The 26,407-nt window shown below is 35.1% G+C and overlaps 1 protein-coding gene across 1 annotated transcript in view; it reads right to left on the minus strand.

The window, feature by feature from the left end:
• Window positions 1-26,407, minus strand: part of LOC109047447 (polypeptide N-acetylgalactosaminyltransferase 18-like) — a 99,770-nt gene that overhangs the window by 3,748 nt on the left and 69,615 nt on the right. Inside the window, exons 8-10 of the mRNA XM_042728604.1 lie at window positions 23,878-24,015; window positions 22,498-22,593; window positions 7,881-8,045 (exon numbers count right to left, since the gene is read on the minus strand). Coding sequence (XP_042584538.1) covers window positions 7,881-8,045; window positions 22,498-22,593; window positions 23,878-24,015 — 399 coding nt within the window. The remainder of the gene's footprint in view (window positions 1-7,880; window positions 8,046-22,497; window positions 22,594-23,877; window positions 24,016-26,407) is intronic.

A 26,407-nucleotide genomic window follows, 5' to 3' on the forward strand; every position in this document is an offset into this window, starting at 1 on the left:
TGAAAGGGTTTATAACATTTGCACATCTCTAAAGTTGTAAATTAGTAATATGCTTTTTAGACGCTGTTGACATTGTACACTAATTATGCAAATTTTAGTTTCCATGTCATCATACAAAAATGCATGTGTGCTACTACTTTACGAATGGATACCTATGATTACTAATGAAACATGAAAAAAAAAAAAAGTTTAGCATTAACTGGTAATTCAAGCTTGAACGTTATCCAATACATGTATCAGAGACATGATTTTCTAATGCACAACTGTATTTTTTACATATTTATATTTATTAATTTATATATTTATATACAATTTATATACACATTTATAAATAAAAAAATGTAATTTATAAATAATTGTAATAATTGCATTACACTGATAATTAAAAATTATGTTGTTTTGGAAGTAATAATAATAATAATAATAATCTTCAGATTTTGGGATGAAAGATCTTTTTGAGGCCTATAAAGAAGATAACACGAGGAGGTGGAGGGTTTGGGTCAAAACATTCAAAACTTTAGAGACATCAGGCACATCAGATTCATCTTGATCTTTCATCTTCCCTCTGAAAGGGGCTTGATAGAGTCACAGCTGGTGTATCTGTGAGGGAACAGCAGCGCTGCAGGCTTAGACATGAGAGAGCAGGCTAAGAGCTAGAGGGAAGTATCCGCACTGATCTCAAGCCGGGGAGGATGGGACTGCAGGACTGAGATAGGGTGGCCGAGTTTTTCACTGCCAGCATTCATTTTAGCCCGCCTTTCACAGAAGAGAAGTCCTGTGGCCGTAAGACCCGGGTTTATTTAGTCTCAGTACCGCAGACTCCTTCTCGCTCTTTGAAAGGTGCTCAAGGAGTCCTACACAGCTGTGGTCAGGAGGTCTTCAGATAGTGGTTTTACATTCTCTAAAAGATTCTTTATGAAGGGTTTATCTAAAGCCTATCATGTGCACTGTTTATGAGAATAGCAGTACATACAGCTACAAGCATTACGGTTTAACAGGTCAATAGTGTCTGTGCTGCAGATACAGCTGGATCTAGTGTTGACTTCCTAGAAGAGTGTAAACACTGTGATGCTCCGACCAGTGTTATTTTAGTATCCTTGATACTACTTCTGTTATTGTTATTATTTTAAATTAGAGTTGATTTATTTATTTATTTTTATTTTTTTTATGTCTATATAGATTTTATTGTAAGTTATTGTAAGTTTTAAGTTTTAGTTTATTTAGTTGTAGCAATGTTTAGTACTTTATTAAATTAAACTAAATGACAAAAAGAAATGGACTATGTACTACGGTACTACTGTAAGTAATGATGTATATGCGTCAGTATGCAATTTAAAGAGTTCATTTGAACAGGCATGTCTGTAAAAACATTACTAGAGAGTCTTTTTGAGTGCCGCTGTGTCCTGTGTTGTAAATGCTGTGTAGAATTCATGACTTATATGGTACTGAGTGTTTCATTTTGTAATGACGTATTGCATGTCTTTGTTTGCGTTGCAGTTTATCAGGAGAAAGGGACTGAAAAGTTTTAGAAAATCAGCATCTCAAACATTCTTTTTAACGTCATAATATCTTTTAAATAACCATGTATTGTTTCAGTTCATCCTTTGCTCATCTGACCACTTCTAGAACAGGTGTAATGGTTAGTTTATAGAACCAATTTGTAATGACGAATGCAATGCATTCATCAACATAACGGCATTTACATTTGGTTCTTATTAATAATATTAATCCTTTAAATGTGATTTTAACATTGAATTATGTGTTTTAACATACTGTCCTTCAGTCAGAGTTGGGAATTTTTAGATGGGGGCAAAGAAGCTGCAGCATGTTTTTTATTTAGAACATGATAGTTCAGCAATATCTTGAAGTGCTGTTCTTCGTAAATATCAGCACAATTGCAAATGTAATTGATTTTATACAGCAGTTTATTAAACAAAAAGTTGATATTAAGTGACATTTTAGACATAGCATTGTCAATAATGATGGTTTCGCTATATTTTGCCTATGAAAAGAGTTCTAAACAAAGCAGGACTGTAGCGCTTCTCTTAGCAACACAGTGGTGGTTTGTTTAATTTCTGAATGAATCTGTTTTTGAACAAATCAGACGAATCAATGATTCACTGAGACATTAAAAAAAACTGTCAATTGCTTCATTCCTAAACAAATCAGCTGTTTTGAACTAATTGTTTGAATGAATGATTCAGCGACTTGCTGCCACCTACTGGCGGTTTTAGGAAAAACTGGTCTCTAAATATAAAAATTTGGTTCATTTTGTAGATTTGAATTATGAATTAACACAATAACATATGGGATCATAATACTTCAGCCGGTACAGTATGGTAAGATATATTTATGGTATCATGGCAACCCTGACAATGCACTGTGAGCATCACACTTGTGTTTGAGTTTGTGTATCAGATGAAAACTTGCCATTAATTCATACAAGAAAATACAGATTTATTAGCCACATGCACTGACTGCCTGTTGTAGTGTTTATTTCTGCTGTGATGGACTGATTGACCTATGTCAAGTAATATAGATTGCTTATCTTTGACATAAATTTTATCATGATCAAATTATGAGTTGTCATTCCTCCACTATGACCTCCACCACCAAACTCTTTGAGAAGCTGTTGGCTGAGATTTTATGTGGAATATAATTTGAAGATGATATACAGGTATTATTAATCATATTATTAATTATTATTATTATTATTATTATGAATGAGAGTTTATCAAATAAGTGCTAAATTCAGTGTCTAACTGAAATACTGAAAGTGGTTTTCTTACCATTTTTTCCGTTAAAGATAAAAATTATTCCTCCTCCTTTTGTCCTATGATATTATTGTTTTAAAACACAATGAACACCTGTAAGGCGAAGATAAATCAGGGGATAAAAACCCTGCCATGCAATTTTAGTGTAACTCTTCTGACATGACAGTCTTTAAAGTCCCCATACTTTTGATTAAAAATTTGCAAGACTCAGAATAATTCATAAATCTTGGCAAGAAGCCTCAAACCATAAGTAACGTGTATCAGTTTATTGATACTGCTGACGGTTGTTGAGCAGCTGAAAGTTCTGAAAGTCATTGATTTCAAAGAATTATGCTCAACTTTGAGCTTGAATCATCAAACCTATTGAGGAACTGAGGGTTGTTTCATCATTAAGGGTTATTTCGACATCCGAAGGTTACTTCATTGCTTTTAAAAATTAAGCTCACACATTTTTTCTTGACAAATGCAACGAGAACAAAAACACCTCAATGACAGGGAAAGAAAGACTCTTAGCCAAGGTTTATCTTTGAAACGAATAGAATCAGAAAAAAAAAAAACAATTTGAAGTTTGTATTGTTTTTTTTTGTTTTTTATATTCATAGTTTGTTCTCTGAAAAGAGTTCATCGCTTTATCCTAATTTCACTTTAATTTGTCATGCACATGTGGTACTTTTCTTAGTATGTGTGCTAAAGCTGCCTAGGGCACAAATGTTCCACTCATAATGATGCATAAGAAGTGTGTTAAAGGTTACAGGTTTCCAAAGACTTTAATGGGAAATCTAACGTGACAGTGTGCATCCAGCTGTAGGCATTGGGGTAAATATGAAGGGCAACACAAAATCAGCCCATCACATGAACTGTTGTGCATCACTGGCTGATGTCGACATGAAGGATCTCTCACATGCTCATCAATTCACTCATTCAATATCAAGAATTTGTCAGTTGGCTATGAGAATGGCCTTGTTCTCTCACATTGTGTCTAGGAAGTAAACCAACAGGGGCATTTAATATTGATTCAGTCTATTTTAGTGATGATGTGTGCATGTGAGTGTGAGACTGAGATTAGACTGGAGCATTGCCTTCAGCCATAGCCAATGTGAGATTTATACACAAACACAAAAGGCAGTTAGGGAGGCAGCAGAGATATTTCATAATTGGAGAAAGAAGTTACAAATGGCAAGCGATAAAACAGAAACTAATTAATGAGAGTAACTGACACACATTTCAATGAGTAACATCATCATCTGCCCTATAAAGAGCAAAAATAATTCCAAAAAACATAAAAACAAAAAGACGCTCCCATACAAATTAGTATTATTAAAAGTAATACATCAGCCGTTTTATTTCTAGTCCCTCACCCCCATATGGTTATTAAATATTTTTTAAAGTTATATTAAAACTGTAAAACACAATGACTCTTTTTAAAAGTGTAAACAGCTCATCTATATGCACACCAAATAGATAACACACTAAAATGTAAAACCTAATTGTTTAAACGATTACAATTATTTAAATGAGTAAAATCAAATTGGAGTGTGCTTTTTCGACATTCAATTCAATTAATGATGAAGAAAATAGAAGAAAAGCTTTTTCAAGAGTAGAGATGACAGAATTTGCTGTAAATGGATGAAAATAAAGATTTTATAACACAATGTGACAAAAAAGTGGTTTCACTTTTTTATGGTTCTTCTATAATTCTAAGGTGCTTCTTATTATCGTACTATTTATTTTCAGGTAGAATCAGTATTTTGGTAAATATTTAGGTTGGGAACTTCTATCAGTAATTCTATTTTTACAAACTTGCATGTTTTTTTTTTTTTTTTTTTTTTTAAGGTATTTTGCTTTTGCAAGGATGGGAACATTCTAGAAGTTTCTGTAACATTATGGAATATTCTGTAATATTCTAGTGCTTTCTGGAACATTCAGGAACATTGTGGGACTAGTCATAAAAGACAAAAATCATCCAGTCTAAACTTCTAGATGACTCAGTTTTAGTAACTGCTTATTATGCATGTACCATGTATTTTATTTATTTATTTTTTTTTATGATTTTTATGATCGAGTAATTACAGATTGTAGAATTATAGAAAAGTTTGTGATTTTCGTATTCAGCAAGTTAAACTTCATAAAGAAACATTAAAAATAAAAGCAGAACAACAACAACAACAACAACAAAAAAAAACATTTATAAATGCTGTATGATGACAAAATGTGCATTATAATATAATATAATATAATATAATATAATATAATATAATATAATATAATATAATATAATATAATATAATATAATATAATATAATATACAATGTTTAAACAACAGGAGACTGTGCTATATTATGAATAAAGCAATGTCTAATGGGGACCCCTCAGCCGTGACTGTATTCCTTCTGCTGGAAGATGACGGCTGCGTCTGAAACTCAGGCAGCTGCCTTGCTGCCTCACTGCCTTGTCAGTCAATGACTAAACAGACAGCATCTCTGTATGAAAGTACCTCTTAAGTAAACAGCTTTCAGACATGCTTCCAAGGCACCATAACATTATGTCTAATGATCTTGAACAAATTCAGATGAGCTTTAGAGATAATGGAGCAATTTTTTATTTTTTTTAATGCTTTTTTTCTGGTACGTAGATTCAGATTTGGATGTACCTTGCTGCCTTCTTACCAGTGACATTTTAGTATTATTGTATTATTATAGTTTTCATAAATATGCTGAAGTAGATTTCTTTTTATTTCGATTTTAGATTTTGTTTCGTTTCAGTTTTTATTTATTTCCACCATGCTATTTATTTATATTTTATTTCAGCTTTTGTTTCCATTACTTTTTTTTATAAGTTTTAGTTTTAGCAGTAATAACCCTGCTTCTTACCTCACTAAAAAAAAAAAAAAAAAAAAGATTCATTGAATTTACTAAAAAATTTAAGGTAAATGGTTGCAATCAATTTATTTTAGCTATATTTAAATAAACAAATTTAGTTGACTAATTTAGTTGACTAACTTTCAACAAAATGTGTTTATTTAAATAAATTGATTGCAACCACTTACCTTAAAAAAATAGTAAATTCAATTAATCTTTTTTTTTTTCGTGCAAAAGCAGCATTTTTCATTTTACATATTTACAAAAAATTCACACAATAAATTGCCCTAGTTACTATCAAAATTACATTTAGTTGTGAAAATAGCATCTGTCACATTATTAAATATGAAAGGCCTTTGTCTCTGGATCCCAGAGGAGCCTCTTTGTCTGATGTGCCACTTATTTTGAACATGACTTTAAGGGTATATTTATATTTAAGGGTATATAATCAGCTGATTTCCTTATCCAGCAACCAAAGAGCAAATCAAGGCTGTTTAGCATTACCCTCATAGCTTATTTTCATTATATGAACATGTAAACTCACAGGATTTGGGGAAATAATAGAGTTGATGATGCGTTTGAGCTTTACATTTGAAAGGAGCTGAGGAATGTATGACTCCATCTGACCTTTGTGGCTCTAATTAGAGGTCCAGAAGAGAACTAATGATCAAATACTCCTCCAAAAAGACTGTTTCAAATAAATCTTTTTTTTTTTACTTTTGTGTCTTATTTACAGTCTTTTTCCTTGTATTACAAACTGTTCTCACTCCCGAAGTACCACACACAGTACTAGGGCAAAGAGCTCTGAATGTCAAAATGTAGTCGAGTCCCTTAGCGTCTTTAGAGTCACACAGGTTTGTTTTCAGTGAAAAACCTTTATTACACTGACGCAAAGGGCATCAAAATGAAATTTTCATTTTGGATTCAGCAATATTAATTAGTTTGCAGTGATTAATATTTTAATCTGTTGTTTTCTCAAGGAGCTCTGCTCTATTGAAGTGTTGTGTTTTGTTAGTGTTTTCTTTTTTAGTTGGATGACTAAAACATGAACTTTATCAACATCAGCTTTCATCACGGCAGTCACTCTTAAACTTCAATCCACGCTCAAGGCACTACACTGTCCCTGACAGAACATGACACCCCAGTGGAGCAGAAGTACAAAAGCATCAGCTTAAAACAGCAACCGTAAAGCCTTAGTTAAAACAGAAACCGATATCCCAAAGTACCCCTACTTTTTCAATTACAGTACATACAGCTATATACTGTACAGATAATCATTTGGATTTATAAGCAAGATATTGTGAGGAATTAAAGGAATACCTCACCCAAGAAAGTTTAATTAAACTCACGCTCAGGCCAGCCAAGATGTAGATGAGTTAGTTTTTTCATTAAAACAGATTTGAAGAAATTTTGCGTTACATCACATGCTCTCCAATGCATCCTTTGCAACTGAATGGGTGCCGTTGGTATAAGAGTCCATACAGCTGATAAAAACATCAACATAATCCACAAGTAATCCACACCATTCCAGTCCATCAAGTAAAAAGCTGCATTTTTGTAAGAAACAAATCCATCATTGTGGCATTTTAACTTTATTGTCACTGCTGGCCAAAATACTAGTCCATAATAATCTAGAATAATGCTACCTCCAGTTACATTATCAAATCTTGGTTGTCCTCTCACATCAAAACAAATGTCATCACTGACATATTTTCTTAAAACTGTTTTAGATCATTTTTGCTTGTAAACAGTGCCTGATCTGTGGATATATCATTTCCTGATTCTTACGAGATTACATTTTCAGTGGAGAACTCATATTTTAGCTGGAAGCAATGGTTTGAGGTTAAAAGCACCTTAATGATAAATTATTACAAAAACACATCTTTTTACTTCATAAGATGTTTATTGATTGACTGGAGTTGTGTGGATTAATTATTGTTTTATCAGCTGTTTGGACTCTCATTCTGACGGCACCCATTCACTGCAGAGGATCCACTGGTGAGAAAGTGATAATGCTAAATTCTCCAAATCCGTTTTGATAAAGAAACAAACTCATTTACATCTAGGATGACCTGAGGGTGAATAGATTTTCAGCAAAAAAAAAAAAAAAAAAAAAAAAAATTGGGATGAATTATTCATTTCATGAAAATATAAAAACTGAAAATATGAAAATGTCAGTATTTAACACCGTGGGAGTAAGAAACCTGATGTATATGTGAGTGCAGACTGTGCAGCATGTGTGTATTACCTGAGTAAACCGCCAGTGGAGCTTCATGCGTTTAGCCACAGCATAGCTGCACTCAATGAGCCGTGGCCGGCCGTTCACATCCACCAGGCACTTGTTGTCATCATCGTCAATGGTGGGGCTCAAGATGCCCACAAATAACTGCTGAGTGCTGGTGTAGTACACATTCTGCAATGACAGAGCAGACTCATGAATAAAACCAGGCTTCAGAGTAAGCTTGTGAAAGAGAGCAAGTCTGGCAGCAAATAGTCATTTTACGTTTATAAGCTACTGAGGAAGATTACAAGGACAGGCAATTGAACCATTCAATATGAGAAATGTCTATATCTCATGTTATGAGACATCTCCATGCGGCAGACCATAAAAACACACAAGCTAAAGGTGTGATTTCAAATCAACTCAAGATGGAAGGCACATTTTAGTGCTTTCAAACATATTATGAATCATTCTGGTGCACTCTGAAAGTAAAGGAAAAAAGGGCGGCACACAAAAAATAGTGCACATAAAGAATGGCTCAAATAAGTAAGGGATAAATAAAATAAATAAAAAAACACAGTACATGCAAAAATATTAACTATTCTAACAAATGATTAACTTTTTTTTTTTCCCTAAAACATTGCATATATGAGTCATATTTATGCATTTAAATAATTCAGATTTTCTCACCCCACACACAATTTGCAAAGCATTTATTTGATATGATAATTTTTTTTATATGTTTCACATCTGGCTGTTCTAAGTAAGTTCATTAATTATTAAATAAGGTTTGGGGATATGCTAATAAACCTATTCCACTCTTCAAGTGACAGGATACTTTTTTGCCATACTAGTATAATTCTCTTTGTTGACTAAGCAATGTATTATTCATGGTATACAAGTGAGAGCTAGTATAATACATTACACACACTCATACCGAACCTCAGTGCATTAACACTTTAGAACAGTGGTCAAATTTAGCCTTTACCAAAAGTGTCTATACTTTTGCAGAGAAAACACAACTTTATTAGCATTGTATTGAAGGGGTCATATCATACATATTTATATATTTTTATATACATATATATTTTTCAGTGTATTTATTTCATGTGGTAAACTTATAATGTTAGTCCAGATCTATCCAGGCAAAAAAAGTCATATGATTTTTTATAACCATCTTCCACTGTCTGTCTGACCCTTAGAATTAAACAGACTATTTTTGCAACTAGGCGCATTGTAAATATGTGATTCAGCCTACATTTTTGCAAAACTGTTTGTATGGCTCTTCTGTTATAGTAAACTTGCTTGGTAGCGCACCTGGTATAGTATAGCACTTGTGATGTGGAGAACTTGTGCACGAGTCCAGTGAAACACGAATCACGAATCTTAGCAAAAGAGCTCAAATAGTCATAAAAAGAAGCTACAATTATATGGTTGCTTCAACAAACATGTTTTTATCTCACTTTTGGTTAGGATTTGGTTTTGGGGCACCATTCACCATATCGATTTGCTGTGATGCATATATATATATATATATATATATATATATATATATATATATATATATATATATATATATATATATATATAAAAAAAAACAGTCACGCAGAACTGTTTCTGAGATAATTTATCTCAATATTTAGCACCAGTTACTGGGCATTTCACTGTAAAAGTGCCATGAAATGTGAACTAATGGGATGGTTGCAGGATTTGATGTGACAGGAAATTTCTATTGTGTCACGGAGGGCATGCCAAACCTGTCACAGATTCAAAAAGAAGTACTGCTAATTGTGTTGTTGATGTAATTTCCTGTGATTGAAGAAGTGTCAATGTGTGAGCCAGAAACACCAGTAGCATCTATCTTAAGAATCATCGGCAGTCACTCCAGATGGCCTGCAGGAGCTCAAACCTTCAATGACATGTAGGATGAAGAGACTTGGAAGTCGTTAGTGTGTGTAGTGCATGTTTCTGTGTGACTGAACGTGTGTAGAGAGAAGCTGAGCATAAGGGGAGCAGCCAAGGGGCTAAGCAACATCTGGCAGACATGTCAGGCTCGCCTCTCCAGAGCCACTCTGGCCAAGGCAAATCGCTGCTTAAGTCACAAACTTAACATTGCTTGTTGTCTCATGCATAAAAAAAGTATTCACCCATGAATGAATTCTTCAAATGTGTCATTATAATGGAAGCTCTGAAGCGAAAACGCTGTAGAAAAGTGTGGAGCGCTCCATTTGTTGCTCCTTAAGTTTGTAGAGAACACTGAGTAGCGAATTGCAATGCAGGTGCATTTTTCTCCTGAAGGATTTTCTCTTGTTTAAAGTTCAGAGAGTCATCTGGCAAGCTTTAGTTTCAAAAGATAATATTACCAAAGTGTTGTAACATAAAACTCTTTCTCTTGACGATATCTGGGCTGAGAACAAGACTTCAGGCTTTTAGACTAGTCCCAGAGTGATACTACACATTATTTTACTCATATAAAGTTTTTATAAATAACTGAATACAGAGAAAACAGGTTAATGGTATGGTGGTGATTCACTGATTCAAAATAAACCTGCTTATAAAGAAAGAAAAGGTCTGTAAAGTCAACATGGAGTAATTGGTTTTTTTTGTTGTTGGTGTAATAGTATTAATTAAATATTTCTTTTGTTAAAAAAAGAAAAAAAGAAAGAAAATGGAAATATTAAAAAATTAAAAATATTAAGAATATTAAATTAAAGAATATTAAATTAAATTTAAGAATATTAAATTAAAAATATTAAGAATATTTTAATGACCTAATAAACCTTCTTCCACTGTAAAGATCCTTTTGTGCAATGGAAAGGTTCCATGGATGTTAAAAGTTCTCCACTAAACCATTAATGTCAATAAAGACATTTTTTAAGCGAGTAGTCAAGTTAAAAAGCTCTTGCCATTTACTGTACAGTATGTACTCAACAGATGTCTGTGTCTGGTTACAATGCTCTGCAAAAATCAAACACTGATACAACATTTTGAGTCAGTGGAAGTAGAACTAAATGCAAAGCTTTACATATCTCACATTCCAGTAATCACGGAAGCCTTATTCATAATCTCAGTTATTATTTCAGTTAATTGTCAAGCAAAGCTCTGTGTCAAAAATGACAGCAGGTTGCAGTAGCTGTCACCTAGCACTGCTGTTTTCACAAATCTTTCCTGAACAGTGTGCTATTCTCAGAACAGAGGGAGCGAAGGGTCTGAACTAATCTCCTTGGGAACAGTTCTGTCTCGCCATATTTCATATGTTCAGTAGTGTGTTCATGTGTGCACAGGTTTGAGATGTTTGCCAAGAACTTCCTGTTTTTGTATGAGCTCCACTGTAAAAAAAAAACCCATCCCCACTGTTAAGAAGGAAAAAGCAAGCTGCCTGCACTGGGTTTTGCACATACTTCAAATGTTAAGAAAAGTAACACCTTTGGAGAGAACCAGATACTGTTTTCTAAAGAACATTGAGATGTTAGATATGGAAATAAGTTGTTGTTGTTGTTGTTGTTGAGGGGCCATCGTATTTAGCATCAAAAGTGTCTTTAGCTATTTTATTTTGTATCCTTAAGATGAAATATGCTGATGTGGGCACATTTTTTGTGAAATCCCTCTCAAAAGCACTGCTATGAGCTGAGTCCTGATTATAAACTCTACAGGGGCCTTCTAACAGGTAAGACTAACCCAATCTGGATGTGACAGGAGCAGAACGAAAACCAGGAGAGACAGAGAGAGAGAGAGAGAGAGAGAGAGAGAGAGAGAGAGAGAGAGAGAGAGATGACTATTATTGCCTACAAATCATCAGCCTAGCACAAATAGTATATTCCACATATCAACAAAGTCCAATATGCTATTATTTATCCTTTACAATGTTCTGTCAGCAATTCAGACTTCTAATGTGATTTCTTTCTGCTTTTTTTTACAAGTCCCTTGACATTTGTCACTATTTTCTTTTCAACCCGAAATTGATTTTATGTTTCCTTCTCAGACAAACTGTCATTTTTTTTGCCTGGCCTTGGTAAAAATTCCAGATCTTCTTCCTCTAGTTTTGTTATATTTTGAACTTTTACATATGCAGAAGTCTTGGCTTTTCACAATCAATAAAACAATGAAAAATTTACTCAAAATTTTGAGTATAAAATATAAACTTGCATTGTAAATCTGAAATTATAACTAAAATTAAATCATTGACGATGCTGTAATCAGACTGTCACATACTGCATTGGTCTGTGCTCACACTGGTTAACTAGTTATTAAAAATTGTAATAGCAAAAAGCATAAATTATCTCTTCATGGTAAACCAATGTGTTGTCAGTATGAAGTAAACACCTTTACACATCTATTGTGTGTTGGTACTGTAGGTTGCACTACAAATAATTATGATCCATCATTTTGATGGACTGGGTTATGTATTTAGATAACATGTATGCTATGTTATTAAGGCTCTAACGGTGATAATTAAAGCCTTTGTCATTTTCAAATCATATGCTGCCTTCATGTGCACCTGGGAAATCAGAAGATACAGCTTGTCACACAAGTTGGAAACGTAACACAGAAGTAGACTAAACAAAATAATTATATTGTACAATAAACACAAATACTACATCTGAATTCAAACTGATGATTGTTATTCATTTTTGTTACTTATTTATACATGGTATAAAAACAATCATTTTTTGATAGATGAGTGATTTTAGACTTGTTTTACCTTTAAAATTAAACTACAGCATGCAAAATAACTTTCAAAATCATCCATTATAATTCACTACAACAGACTCCTACAGATCTCTCTCTATATAGATTACAGATATTCTAAATTATATTATAGGTCAGTGTTTCTGCAGTTTCAAATCAACACAATTAAAAGTACTAATAAACTGAATGTGTTTTAAATACACAATAACTAGGTATATAATTTATAATTTTTAAATCTCATTAAATTAAAGTTAAAGTGCCCCTATTATGCCATTTTTAAGGATGCTAATATTGTTTCATGAGTCTCCCAAAACAGGTTTACATGCATGCAAGGTCAAAGAACATGTTAGTTTTCTCAGAAAATAGATTTTGTCAAATAAATTTTTATTCAATTATCAGAAAAACCTTACAATAATCACATGACCCAGGATTAATTTTCTTATATGCACAAAAAAAACAAAAAACAAAACAAAATTGTAACACCCCATCCCAAGCCTGTTAATATACAATACAGTGACATTCAAAATAACTTTTAAGTTACAATACATTGAATTAAGGAATATAATTACTTTTGAGGTAACAGAAGAAAGGGTCCCAAATCTTGTGAAATTGTTTAATGTTGCCTTTTAAAAGATATCTGGTTCGTTCCAAGTGCAGAGTGGATATCAGTTCCTCAAGCCATAGTTTGATTGTGGGAGGATTAACCTTTTTCCAAAACAATAATAACAATTTCTTGGCTGTTATCAAACAGTATGTAAGGAATTTCTGTTGAGCACTGTTCAATGAACATGTTTAATTAGAATGCCCTAATATAATGAGCACAGGGTCTGGAGCCAAGTTCACATTAAGAATATCTGAAAGCACTTTAAATAGCTCACACTCAGAATCCCTGTATTTTATGACAGAAAATCAAAAAAACTATGAGCCAAATCAGCATCCTCTCTTTTACATTTATCACAAATAGGAGAGATATTGGGGAAAAATCCTATGTAATTTCTTTTTAGAGAAGTGTAATCTATGTAGAACCTTAATTGAATGAGGCATAGTCTAGTGTTGACCGATTGTTTATCAATATCCTCCAAGCCACTCTGCCAAAGCCTCCTCAGAGATTCCAACTCCAATCTCTCGCTCCCATTCCTCTCTGATCAACTTTGTAGAAGGGGAAGTAGCTGCTAGTAACCTTCCATAAATTAAAGATAGCTGACATTTGTTTCCTCTGAACTGTATAAGACAATCATCAATGACTGAGGGCGGGACCTCGTCTAGGGAAACTTTATATGTACGTAGGTAATTCCTTATTTGTAAAAATCTGAAAAAAATGATTTTTTGGGAGATTATATTTCTGTTGTAGTTGCATAAAGGAAGCTAAAGCCCTATCAAGATAAAGGTCCTTGATTGTCCATATACCCAATTCCTTCCATTGAGTAAAGGTTGTATCCAACCTTGAAAGGGGGGAATGAGGGGTTATTTGCAATTGGAATTAAAAGAGAGAGAGATTTTATTTTAAGGTATTCTCTCATCTGTCTCCAAACGCGTAACTGACTTTTTATGACAATATTATTAACTGCTGCTTGGTCTAATATCACTGGGGAGAGTAACACTGCTCCAAGATCATAAGGATGGCAGTAATCCCGTTCTATCTGGAGCCAATCCGGGGCAACAGCAGACTGTTCCAACCATAATGCAAAAACTTGTAAATGAGTGGCCCAGTAATAAAGGCGAAAGTCTGGAAGGGCTAAACCCCCCTCATGTTTAGATTTACAAAGATGAACTTTTTTGATTCTGTGACTCTTATAATTCCAAAGAAAGGGAAGAATAATCGAATCTAGGCGTTTAAAGAAGGACTTTGGCAAAAGTATTGGAATATTACGAAATAAATATAATATTTGAGGAAGAAATATCATTTTTATTGCATTTATTCTGCCCATTAGGGAGATCGGGAGAGTCCTCCAATAGTGTATACAGTTTTGTAACTTAGACAGCAAGGGGTTGAAATTAGATTTGAAGAGCAGAGAATATTTATAAGTAACCACAATTCCCAAGTATACAATTTTTTCCTTGGAAACTTTAAATGGGGCAGAATGTATTAAGGATAAATCCTTCAAACCAATGGGCATGAGTTCACTTTTTTTCCAAGTTAACTTTAAAGCCAGAAAATTTCCCAAAGGTAGTGATGTTCTTGAGTATAACAGGAAGGCTTACTTGTGGTTGAGTAATATAAAGCAAAATATCATCTGCATACAGCGATATTTTATTAATGGTATTTGAAGTACTGAAGCCATGTATGCAAGAGTTAGAACGAATGGTTTCTGCAAGGGGTTCTACACTTAACGCAAACAAAAGGGGTGAGAGGGGACAGCCCTGTCTGGTTCCTCTTTGAAGAGAGAAAGAATCTGAAATTGTTTTATTTGTTAAAACCCGTGCTGCTGGACTACTGTATAAAATTTTAATCCAGGTTATAAACTCATCTCCCATATCAAATTTCTCAAGGACAGCGAACAAGTAAGGCCACTCTACTCGGTCAGACGCCTTTTTGGCATCTAATGAGATCACAACCAAATTGTCTCGGATTGCCTTAGGGTGATAAATTATATTAAATAATCGTCTAATGTTATGCATAGTGCTTCTTCCTGGAATGAATCCATTCTGATCTGTGTTAACCAGTTTATTAATTAATTTGCAGAGTCTATTAGCAAGAGTTTTAGATAATACTTTTTGATCAACATTGAGAAGGGAGATAGGTCTATATGCCTCGACTTCTTCAGGATTTTTACCTTTTTTAGGGATTACTGTGATAATAGCTTCAGAGAAGGTCGGTGGTAGTCCAGTTGTTAACGCTTGTTGAAAAGTTTTAAGCAAATATGGAGTAAGAGTGTCGGTGAATTTTTTATATAGTTCGACTGGCAGTCCGTCAGGACCGGGGGTTTTCCCGCTCTTCAAAGTATTTATTGTGTTCTTTAATTCCTCTAAAGAAATATCTTTATTAAGAGATGCCTTATCTTCTGGAGATAGCCTGGGGAGATTACATTTACGTAAAAATGTATCCATTACCTGAGGGTCCAAATCAGTGTTTGAAGAATATAACTTTGAGTAAAAATCCTTGAAACATTGGTTTATCTCTTTCAATGCAATACAGTGCGTCCCTCCTTTGGTCTTTATTTTATGAATTGTCCTTTCACTACCTATTTTACGCAGTTGTCTGGCTCGTAATTTATGGGGCTTCTCTCCAAATTCAAAGTATTTTTGTTTAATGAAACGAAAAGTTCTATTAATTTAATAGAGACTATATTATTATACTCGTACCTTAATTGTAAAATTTTCTTATAAGTGTCTAACGAGGGGTTTAGTGCATTTTCAATGTCTAGCTGATGAATTTGATTTGCTAAACCATTTAATTTTGTTTTGTATAATTTATTCCGGGATCCTTGGTATGATATAACACAACCTCTAATAAATGCTTTTAATGTTTCCCAGAGCAAACCTGATGATGTCTCTGGCTTATCGTTGCTATTGAAAAAAAATTTCCAATTGTAAACTCATGAAATCAATGAACTTGGGGTCATCAATTAACTGAGGGTCCATCCTCCATAGAGGTCGGGTAAAAGATGTTTGATCAAAAACAACTTCAAATGAAACTGGGGCATGATCTGAAATCAGTATATCGTGAATTTTAGAGTTTAGGATATTGGAAATAAGATTGTTGTCTACTAAAAAAAAAATCAATACGGGTGTATACATTATGTACATGTGAGTGAAACGTATAATCTCTATCGGTAGGGTGCATAAGTCTCCATATATCTATCAAACTATAATTTTAATAAAAGCATTCAAAAAATTTCTTGAATTAGACTGTGAAGGAATTTTGAGCGATGATCTATCGAGATAAGCGTCAAGGACACAATTAAAGTCCCCTCCTATAACAAGATTTGTTTGGGACAATTTGGGGATAAGAGAAAATACCTTCCTAAAAAAGTCTGGTTCGTCATTATTTGGACCATAGACATTTATTAACGTAATCGGGAGACCATAAATCTCACCAGATAGAATAATGTAACGACCTTCCCTATCGGTTTTCAGAGCATTTTGTTTAAATGGAACTCCTTTTCTTAATAAAATAGCAACCCCCCTAGATTTAACCGAAAAAATTAGATTGATAAATCTGTCCTATCCAGCTACCTTTTAATTTGTCTTTAGAGTCCACTTTGAGATGAGTTTCCTGCAGAAAAAATTATATCTGATGAGAGAGATTTTAGATGTGATAATATTTTGCTTCTCTTAACCGGGTGATTTAATCCTTTAACATTCCATGAAATACATTTAAGACCTTTTCTGTTACTTTGAGTAGTTATTTTGCTTGATTAAAAATCAGATCAATCATCTTCACTGCTTGTTTAGAACCTTGGATTATTTTAAACAGGCTCCCATCCCACGTTCCCCAAAACATAAACATTAATCCCGCCATCTAACCGACTAACTAGAACACGCGGTGCGATACGGAATTACACAACAAGTAAAATATAACAACAAATTATATAATAAAATAAGGAAAAAATCTAGCAAATACCTTCAAAAAAATATCAAACCTTAAACTTCCAAAAACTCGTATCAACACAGCTCCGTAATAAGGAGTACAAGGGGAGCATCTCAATATAAACATGACACCAAGAGTCATGTAAACAGTCATAAAGAGTCGATGCTGATTGAAGCTCACCAGCAGTCACATTATTCTGATCTTACTTTGACTCAGTCCAACGATATCCTTTACACTGGTTGTGAAATTCCGAAGTTGCTTTCGGCGAACTTGACCGCTTTGTCTGGATCGGTGAAATAGAATTCTTTGCCGTTGTGCGAGACCCTCAGTTTAGCGGGGTATTGCAGTCCGTATTTGACTCCGGGTTTATCCTTCAGCAATTCCCTCGCGCGTTTTAAAAAGTGTGCATCACTTTACCACAGCAGGTGGATAGTCCGGAAAGATATTGATTCTTTCAACCCTGAAGTGAATCTGCTGCATCCTGGCCGCCTTTTACATTATTTCTTCCATCTCGTGGACATAATGCAAGCGCAGAATGAAGCCTCGAGGTGGTTCATCATTTCCAGAACGGGCGCGTAGAGCTCGGTGGGCTCGGTCTACGTGCGTGCGGGGGTTTCTCTAAGGATAGGGCCTCTGCGAGGAGCCGGGCAACGAAATCTCTAGGCTTTATTCCGGATTCGGCGCCCTCTTTAATGTTCAGTATACGGATATTTTGTCTTCTGCTGCGGCTTTCTAGGTCAGTGCATTTTTCTGTAAGTTGCTCCACTGTACGCTTTAGCTTTCCCAGATCTTGTTCCATCTAAGCCACTGTGTCAGAAGAAGTGGAAGCATAACTTCCAGATTTACTAATTTCGCAGAGTGATCGTCCATCGTTACTTTAATCTCCGAGATTGCCGTGCTGGCCTCGTTTTTAAATGTCGAAAGTTCTCCTCTGATAGCGACAGCGAGTTGTTCGATCTTTGAGTCTATTATTTCTCCAATGTCTGATTTGATTGAAAGAAGTTCCGCACGAAGGGACGAGATCGCGTTGAGGATGACTGCACTACCCGCATCTGTAGCATCTTCTTCGGGCGCTTCTTCAACATTAGAGCCGGAGGTTGTCGCGGCCTGGTCTGTGGTTTTCCGAGATTTGCCCGGCATGTTTAGAAAACTGAACAAATTAAATCCTAAAGTCGTCTAGTAGCTTCCAGGATGCGAGACTATAATTTTATCAATGTTCACAATTGCTGAAGAGATGTTCTGACAATGTTATATTTAATTTTTTACGGAGCCGTCGTGAAGTGCGTGCTACTCACTCATAACGAAACCCGGAAGTCCCTGAAAATAGATTTAATTTTACCTCATATTTAAATGATTCATAAATAACCTGTGCAAAGGAGTTCAAAGAATCAGTCTCTCTAAACCCCTCCTTTCCGTGAGCACTCACTGCTGTGATTGGTCAGATGGCGCAGTCCTTTGTGATTGGTCCAGAGCCATAGAGAGATCTCTCTACGGCTCTGGATTGGTCTACCGTGTACAGCGCGTGTTGGAAACGAAACGCCAATTGCCTTGGCAGAATGACAGCCCTGGAAGCTTGTCAATACATAGAAAAGATTGTATGGATTGTAGCTTACCAACTCGAGCCGGATTTTGATGATGAAACAGTTGACGCGGTTGGTTGACAAGAGACTGATCCCACAAGCACGACTGGAGCAGGACATTTCTCAGTGGTAAGTGTCAAGTGTTGACAAGTTTGTGGTAATTATGAGATGTGATCAAACAAATTTTTTCTCACAGCGTAGGATACAGCGTCTTCTCGAAATGATGCTAACCACATTACGTTACTGTGTTTGTGGTCACCCTTACGGAAAAGAAGTTTATTCAAGTGTTCTATTAGTATACTTCTTTTAAACTAAAAGGGCAGGCAAGTTGGCGACCTAAAACGTGGGCAGACATTATGCAAATGTGTTACTTCGTGAAGTAGAGTGTAACAGAATAAGATTCAAATTCCTGACGATTCGTTTCGGCAATTGCGAGTTGACTTCTTTTTTTTGCCAGATAATAACTTTATCTATCGTGCACTGTCTGCGTCACAACTTTGCAGATAGTTTATGTTCACATAAAGCTACATGACACACTACATGAAAGGTAATAGTCAAAAAGGCATAATAGGGGCACTTTAAATTGAGCTCATTTAATATCGCTTGTTTCAATACTTTTTTTATGTTAAAACTGTATAATCCAAATGAAGTGAACTTTTTTATGCAATTCAAATACATAAATCTTAAATTTAGGCCTAAATATTTTTGGGGTTGTATGCTTGTGTACTGCCAACATATAAAGCCATTTTTTATATATAATCCTTTTGTGATTTTCAATATCATTTTATGCAGTTAACTTCATCACCAAGCATTAACAAAATTTTCTGTAACACTGTCACTCAGACATTAATAAACACCATTGTTATAATTCCATATTTTGCTGTGATGTTTAAGCCGCCTCCGACTACCCCCAGAGTCTCAAAAATATTGGCAGAAAGCGCTGGAAAATCAAACAGCCACCCCTGCACAAAAACACTTATGACTATCATCCAACCCACTCTTTCTGCTGCTCTATTGTGTCTGACTGTGTACTGTGTGTTTCTCATTTAAAAGCAACGTTCACTTTCACTTCTTCAAACTATTTAATGGATGAGGGTTTAATACTCATAGTATAGACAACATAAAGTTATAACCACCAAGAAGAACATTTTAATTGCTGAGGTTGCTCCTACGTATATAGCTCAAGAGACTTAATGGATATTCCTCATTACTAACTAAAATACCTGAGAAGAAAAAGATCTATTTGTTCTCCATTTAATCAAAGACACAGACACTAAATTAGCTACTTTTGTGATCCACAATTGTGTGTTGTCTGGGCACGTAACTGTTTATCTGGATTAGCTAGATTATTTTTCCTCTCAGTTTCAACAGAAAACAGAATTAATAAAAATGTTCAAACCATACGAAAATGGCAAACAAAACATTTCTCTTTCCTTTTTAGCAAGCTGTTGAAAACATCTCAGCTGTTCTAAACTACATCTGCTGAAAATTCCCTGGTGATTTGTGAGCCTAACAACTCATCAGCATTGAAAAACTCATTTCTCACCTGTGAGTTTTTTATAGGCTAATGCTACTGCAACCAAACTCGTTCTTTTGTGCTTGTTGTGTTCTGGGAACCATCATGCTTCCATAACCTTTCTCAATCAGCCCTTTCTCTGCTGGATCAGGTATCGCACCACCTTCTATGACTTATTGTTCACCCTTTTCCTGCCCTTTACTATCTTGAGTGGCTTCATGAGCTCGAGTGCTGCTCTCTGACTCTCTCTGAGGATAGGAGAGCACTACAGGTCCTTCCATGTCACACCTGAAACCTCTTAGCTTCTTTTCTCTCTAAATATTACATTATTAAACTTATCTTTTAATAATCTGATCATAACATTTTGTTAATTTAGAAGACCAAGAGAGATTATTTGGTCAACGACATAATTGTCTCCCGAAAGAAGCTACAAAAAGGGCATTTTTGGAACAAGTTGGCCATGTCAAGATAACCTGTACTCTACTGAACATTAAAGAACACGGCCTTCTTCAGCGGGTCCACAAGTGGGAACATGACTAGTAAAGAGCTATTTCACAAATATGTAACAAAATCGGTGATGTATTTTGTGCACCAGTGCCTGAGAATAGTTTTGAACATTTTTGCAATTTGCTGTTCCTTCTTCTAGGAACTCTTCAAAAATGTATTTTTTCCTGCTTTTAAATATTTTTAGATATTTAAACATACATTCATCAGTGCTGATATTTAGGTGGCAAAATTCCTTCTCGGCACATCTGTACTTTTATTATTTGTCCCTTGTTTTATGTAATGTCTGTTGTGTTAATGTTTTACACTACTATTCAGCCAAGTCTTTGACCACAAAGAAAACAATAGGTTAAATAATAATGAATTAGGGCTGTCAAAATGTTAAAATCTTTCATCAAATTAATGATATGGCAATCAAAAATTTAACTTTTATTATGCCTGATGAAAAAGTTGGATATATAGTTCATACATCTTTACCTGCAATCAGTACACGTGTGTAAAGAAAAATACTATACTACTGTATAAAGTAAAATCTCAGCTGCATGTATGTTTTTATCATTGCAAATATATAAACTGTATTATTGTACACCTCTATATAAAGTTTTATGTATATCCATCCAAACATACAATACCTACAAGGGATATATACTACATAGCCAAAATGTAAACTATATTATCGGCCAGCTCTAATTTGCTGAATTTGACTTAAGGCTTGTTCATGATTGCGTGTGATTATCGCTGACGTTTAACGCCTCATGACTAAACAAAGGGCACCAATGTGAGTGTGCACACCAACGTGGAAAACACGAGGCGTAAACATGTCATTTTAAAAAAAAAACACCTCCGGCTCATTTTTTTTGTTTGACGCGCTGCGTTAAAAACTGGCTGACCAATGAGATTGGTGCTTTTGTTCTTGTGACTGGAGCTGCTGAAGTTATAGTAAAACACTACTTGGTGGTGCTCATGCATAAAACATTCTTGCCGAGAACATTTATAACTAACGACGAAGAGGAAGTAAGTAGACCAAGAAGATGCATCGAGGCAAGATGAATGTAGAGCTGCTGGTCTCACAAAGGGCTTTATGACAAACGTGACAGCGACAACAAAAATCTCGATAAGAGGGAGTTGTTGTGGAGAGGAATTGCAGATCAAATAGGATTCGATGTGTACCGGGGTATTCCTTTTTTTTAATTAAGCGGCATGTAATGTCAGGGAGTGAATTTGCACGTTCATTTGGCTCATCGCCAGCGAAAATCGCTTAGGTATGAACACAAAAGACACGTGCGAGGCTTTAAAGGATAGTTCACCAATTCATCATTTACTCTCCCTCATGTTGTTTCAAATCTGTATGAGTTTCTTTCTTTTAAAGAATTTTGAATCATGTTGGTAACCAAACATTTGATTGTAGCCATTTACTTCCAGAGTATGGAGAAAAATACTGTGTTTGGATACCCACATTCTTCCAAATATATTCTTTTGTTCTTAACAGAAGAAAGAAACTCAACATGAGGGTGATTAAATGATGACAGAATTTTCTTCTTTTGGTGAACTATTTCTTTCAGATATTATACATAAACACCACTTTCTGTAAAGCTGCTTAAAATTTTTTTATCTAAATACATTTGAAAAGTGAAATAATTGAATATATAAAAAATATTTTACACGTCAATATTTTGTCAGTTGTACATTTTTATCCTGTAATTTTGTTTAGAATTATACTAAATGTATTAAACTGACAGCCCTAATAAAACACCAACAGAGAAGAGAACCAATGTCACAGTCACTCCACTGATGCAGGTGAACAGAGAGAGAAAGGCAACTAACCTGAGGTGTCATCCCGTGACAGAGGTAAAGGATGGGAATGTTGTCAGTGTCTGGCCCTTGGTCGAGACACAAATCAGTCTTCAGAGAGTTTCTCAGCTGAAAGAAAAATAGCATCATCAGAATTAAGGGGACACTCAAGTGCATGTCATTTTTCGCTGTCACCCCTCTCTTTCAAATACAGCATACAGCAGATAAAACTCAAGGCTGTTTCTCACTTGCATCGTAATGCGGTTCAATTCTCCTCCTAATTACAGGTTCTAATTATAAAATTCATTTTCATAAGTGTATGCACACTCATGAATCATCTAAATGATATTCCAGGCAACGTCCTTGGTGAAGTAAAAGAGCCGTACTGTCACGCCTTCCACGAATAACTTAAACTCGTTGTGCTTCTGTTTACGTGATTCTACCTCCAGAGTATAAAGGGCCTATTAGTAAAATCATTTCATGCAGAGCCTCAAAAACATTTTTCTCCATAGGCTTCAAAGCGTACTGCAACTGTTACGTCTAATGAAAATAATGTTTAACCACATGGCCGTATCAGTGACAACAGAATTCCTAGCGGAGGACTTCAATGGATCGTATCTCTGTTTTTGGCATTTTCCCTTGGATTCAGCTGAATACTGCTGTGCCTTTTATCACCGTGTGCTGAATTTCCAGCCAACGTGATTGACAGGCTCATCAAATGCAGTCACTCAGAGTAAAGTAATGAGGGCGAGAGCTATTTCTGAGCCCTTTACTCCCAGAATTCATTTCAATAAGGCTGACCTATTTTCCACAGTTTCTTCCTTTTAAATTGCGCCTATGAAAACACATATGATGAAATCATGCACAGAATGAACACCTCAACCAGACAGCCTTTTTCTGCATCAATACTGAGTCAAGTGCATTATTATTTAGTCTAGTAGGAAATAAAAAGCGAATGAATTGTTTGGACTTGACATGCATGGCTAATAAAAACAGTGCGGGTGAGTCGCGCTTCGACTACTAGCGGTGTGTTGCGCAGGCATCGTTTTGTCCACAAATTGGAAAATCCTTTTCAGGCACCTTGGATGGAACGGTGAGTGGGTGTCACACGTGGCGAACACTGCACTCAAATCCTGCCTCAATGGTACAATATCTGGGCATTCACAATGAGCTGTAGCTTATTCAGCACTCCAGCCGCGGTTAAAGCATTAGCTGTGTAGAAAGAAACTGTCTTGCAACTGCCACTGCTCTGACTGGACATGCAGGGTTTTATTACAACACAATCTGATTCCAAATAACACTGCAACACTGGGAAATGAGTCTATCTGACAAGATATACAGTTATTTGCACAGTATTTGCTCTTTCCATGTGCAAACTGCTTCCGTTTCATTGGGTTTAATACAAATACTCACCACTCCATATGCGATGGTGTCTGTGTACATTCTCATCTCAGGGTAAATGTTCACTAGGTACCAGCGGAAGGTCTTGCACTGCAGTTTTTTCCTCAGTGCTTTCCTTTCTGCAATGTCACCGATGTCTATCCCTGAGTCCTGACGATACACGAACAAAACACAAAAAGGTAGAGATATCAATGAGTTTAAAAATATATGGCTATCAAACTCTTCAAAGGATTATCTTTTGTGCTCAGCAGAAGAAATAAATGCATACAGGTTTGAAACGACATTAGGGTGATTAAATTATGACAGAATTGATGACATTTTCATTGCATGCTGTACCAGTGACCTTTAGTCATGACTATAATCATAATATAGCACAACCATTCGTCCTCACAACAGAGGAAGAAATTATCAGACTGGAGATATAGAATCAGGTTGAATTGCCATATATTATAGCAGTGATTCATGAAAATGCAGCATTGCGCTCCATGCCACTGGAACTGAAATAGCAAAGAACATCTCAGTTCATGTTGCTCAGCACACTCTTTGTTCCTGCATCAACAGTCACTTCCTTTTCTCCCTTTCCCTCCTCTCAAGATTCAGCTTGGGTCTGGGAATCTGCTGCAATCTCACAATGCCTTCAGCTTTCGCCAGATCTTAATTGCTGTCTCACTGATAAATGCACGAGCTGGGCCAAAGCTCCCTAACTAAATGGAGTACTGTAACATATGGTCGGAACCAGAGCTGAGGGCTGGAGAACTATAAATGAGGTAATGGCTGCTTAATAGACAATAACAACTGTATTTCTCTACGCATTTTAATTAATCTTTTCTAGAGTGTTTATAATCATATTTACTCTCCAATTATTCAAGTTATGTATGAATGTACAGTAGAATGTACAGAGTGTTTATGGGTCACTCCTGTTCCTGTTTTAACTTGTTAAAAAAGAAAAAAGAATGAATATGCTTGTGACATAATTTAAGAAGGTATTTCTATATCAGACTTTCAGAAAAATGTTCTGGTCAGGCTCAGCCAGTTAACAGTCAATGGCATTTAAGAGTGTCATCAATATTTGAACAATAACAACAACAAAGACAGTTTAAAATTGAAAGTGTTAAATTTAATAAAAAAAAAAAAAAATGTTTTATTTTCAAGAAATATTTTAATGCAATTATTTTTAAAAATGTAATGTATTACATCCATTACGTAAAACTAATAAAATACTTTCCTTACACCTTGTATATATGTGAGTAGATGTGTGTACACATTTTTTTATTCTTTATTTTAACAAAACAAAAGAATAATGACTACAGATCACAAAATGAGCATTCTCACACACAGATACATGCATCATAAAGAAAGAAAGAAAAAGAAAGGTTAAAAAAAATCCTTATACTTGCATCACTTTTAGATTCATAAATAGGTTCCATATCTGATAAAACATATCTATTTCCCCTTTTGACCTCTATGTAATATATTCCAATGAAAGAAAACCAAATATCATCATAAGCCATTCTGAGACCGTTGGCAGTTTATCAGAGATCCATTTAAGAATGTTCTTACAGGCAACATAAGTAAGGAGATTAACCAACCTCCTATTCGATGCACTCTGTATAGTATTATCAGTAATACCTAATGAAATACCTAATAAAAACCTAATTTCAATTTTTACAAATATCATGAATAATTAATTCATAAGGATATATAAGGGGATAGAAGGAATTAAACTCGTTGCCTGGCCATCCAGCATGTAGTGAAAAGCCCTAAAATGATCCAGAATGCTGCAGCACACCTGGTCTTCAGTGGACCCAAAAGGGCTCCCTTCACACCTTCTTTGTCTTGCTACACTGGTTTGCCAGTATCTACCCACATCAGATTCAAGCCGCTGATGCTGTCATATAAAATCTGCACCCTCCTACACACACTCACTTTCACACATCTACGCTTCCTCTGAGACTGCTGGGGTCTGTGAATGAGTGGTGCTTGTGCTGCCATCACAATGAGGCACTTTCCAGAACACTCACGTTCACTGTTCCTTGATGGTGGATTATCGCAAATGTCACCAGAACAACCCTACCAATCTTATTCTTGCAAATTAAAAATAACTGGAGGCGGACAACACCGGAGGTCGGAAACATTAAATTTACATATGGCTGCACCGGCTCTTACGGGAAAAAATAAGGTGGATATATCCTTCAAAGCCACGATCACGTGAACATTAAAATTCTTACAGACACTGACATATATTATGTCACACGGCCATATATTATGTCACACCCTTCTGCGTCTTTTTTAGAAACTTTTTTTTTTTTTCAGCAAATAATACAACCAGAATGAAAAGAAAATGCAACCTACTTCACTGCAACACTGCAGATTTAAAGTTTGTGTTCTTTTAATTCAGCTAAGATGTTGCACCATGATGTATCAGTCACATTTTCAAGTGATACAAATTCACATGGCAGATCACCAAACTTGAACTTTCGAATGAAGTGAAATCTCCCACATTCACATCATGTATTAAACATTACATATATTGCATTTAAAG

The sequence above is a fragment of the Cyprinus carpio genome, chromosome B7, assembly GCF_018340385.1.
Source record: "Cyprinus carpio isolate SPL01 chromosome B7, ASM1834038v1, whole genome shotgun sequence".
Classification (NCBI taxonomy): domain Eukaryota; kingdom Metazoa; phylum Chordata; class Actinopteri; order Cypriniformes; family Cyprinidae; genus Cyprinus; species Cyprinus carpio.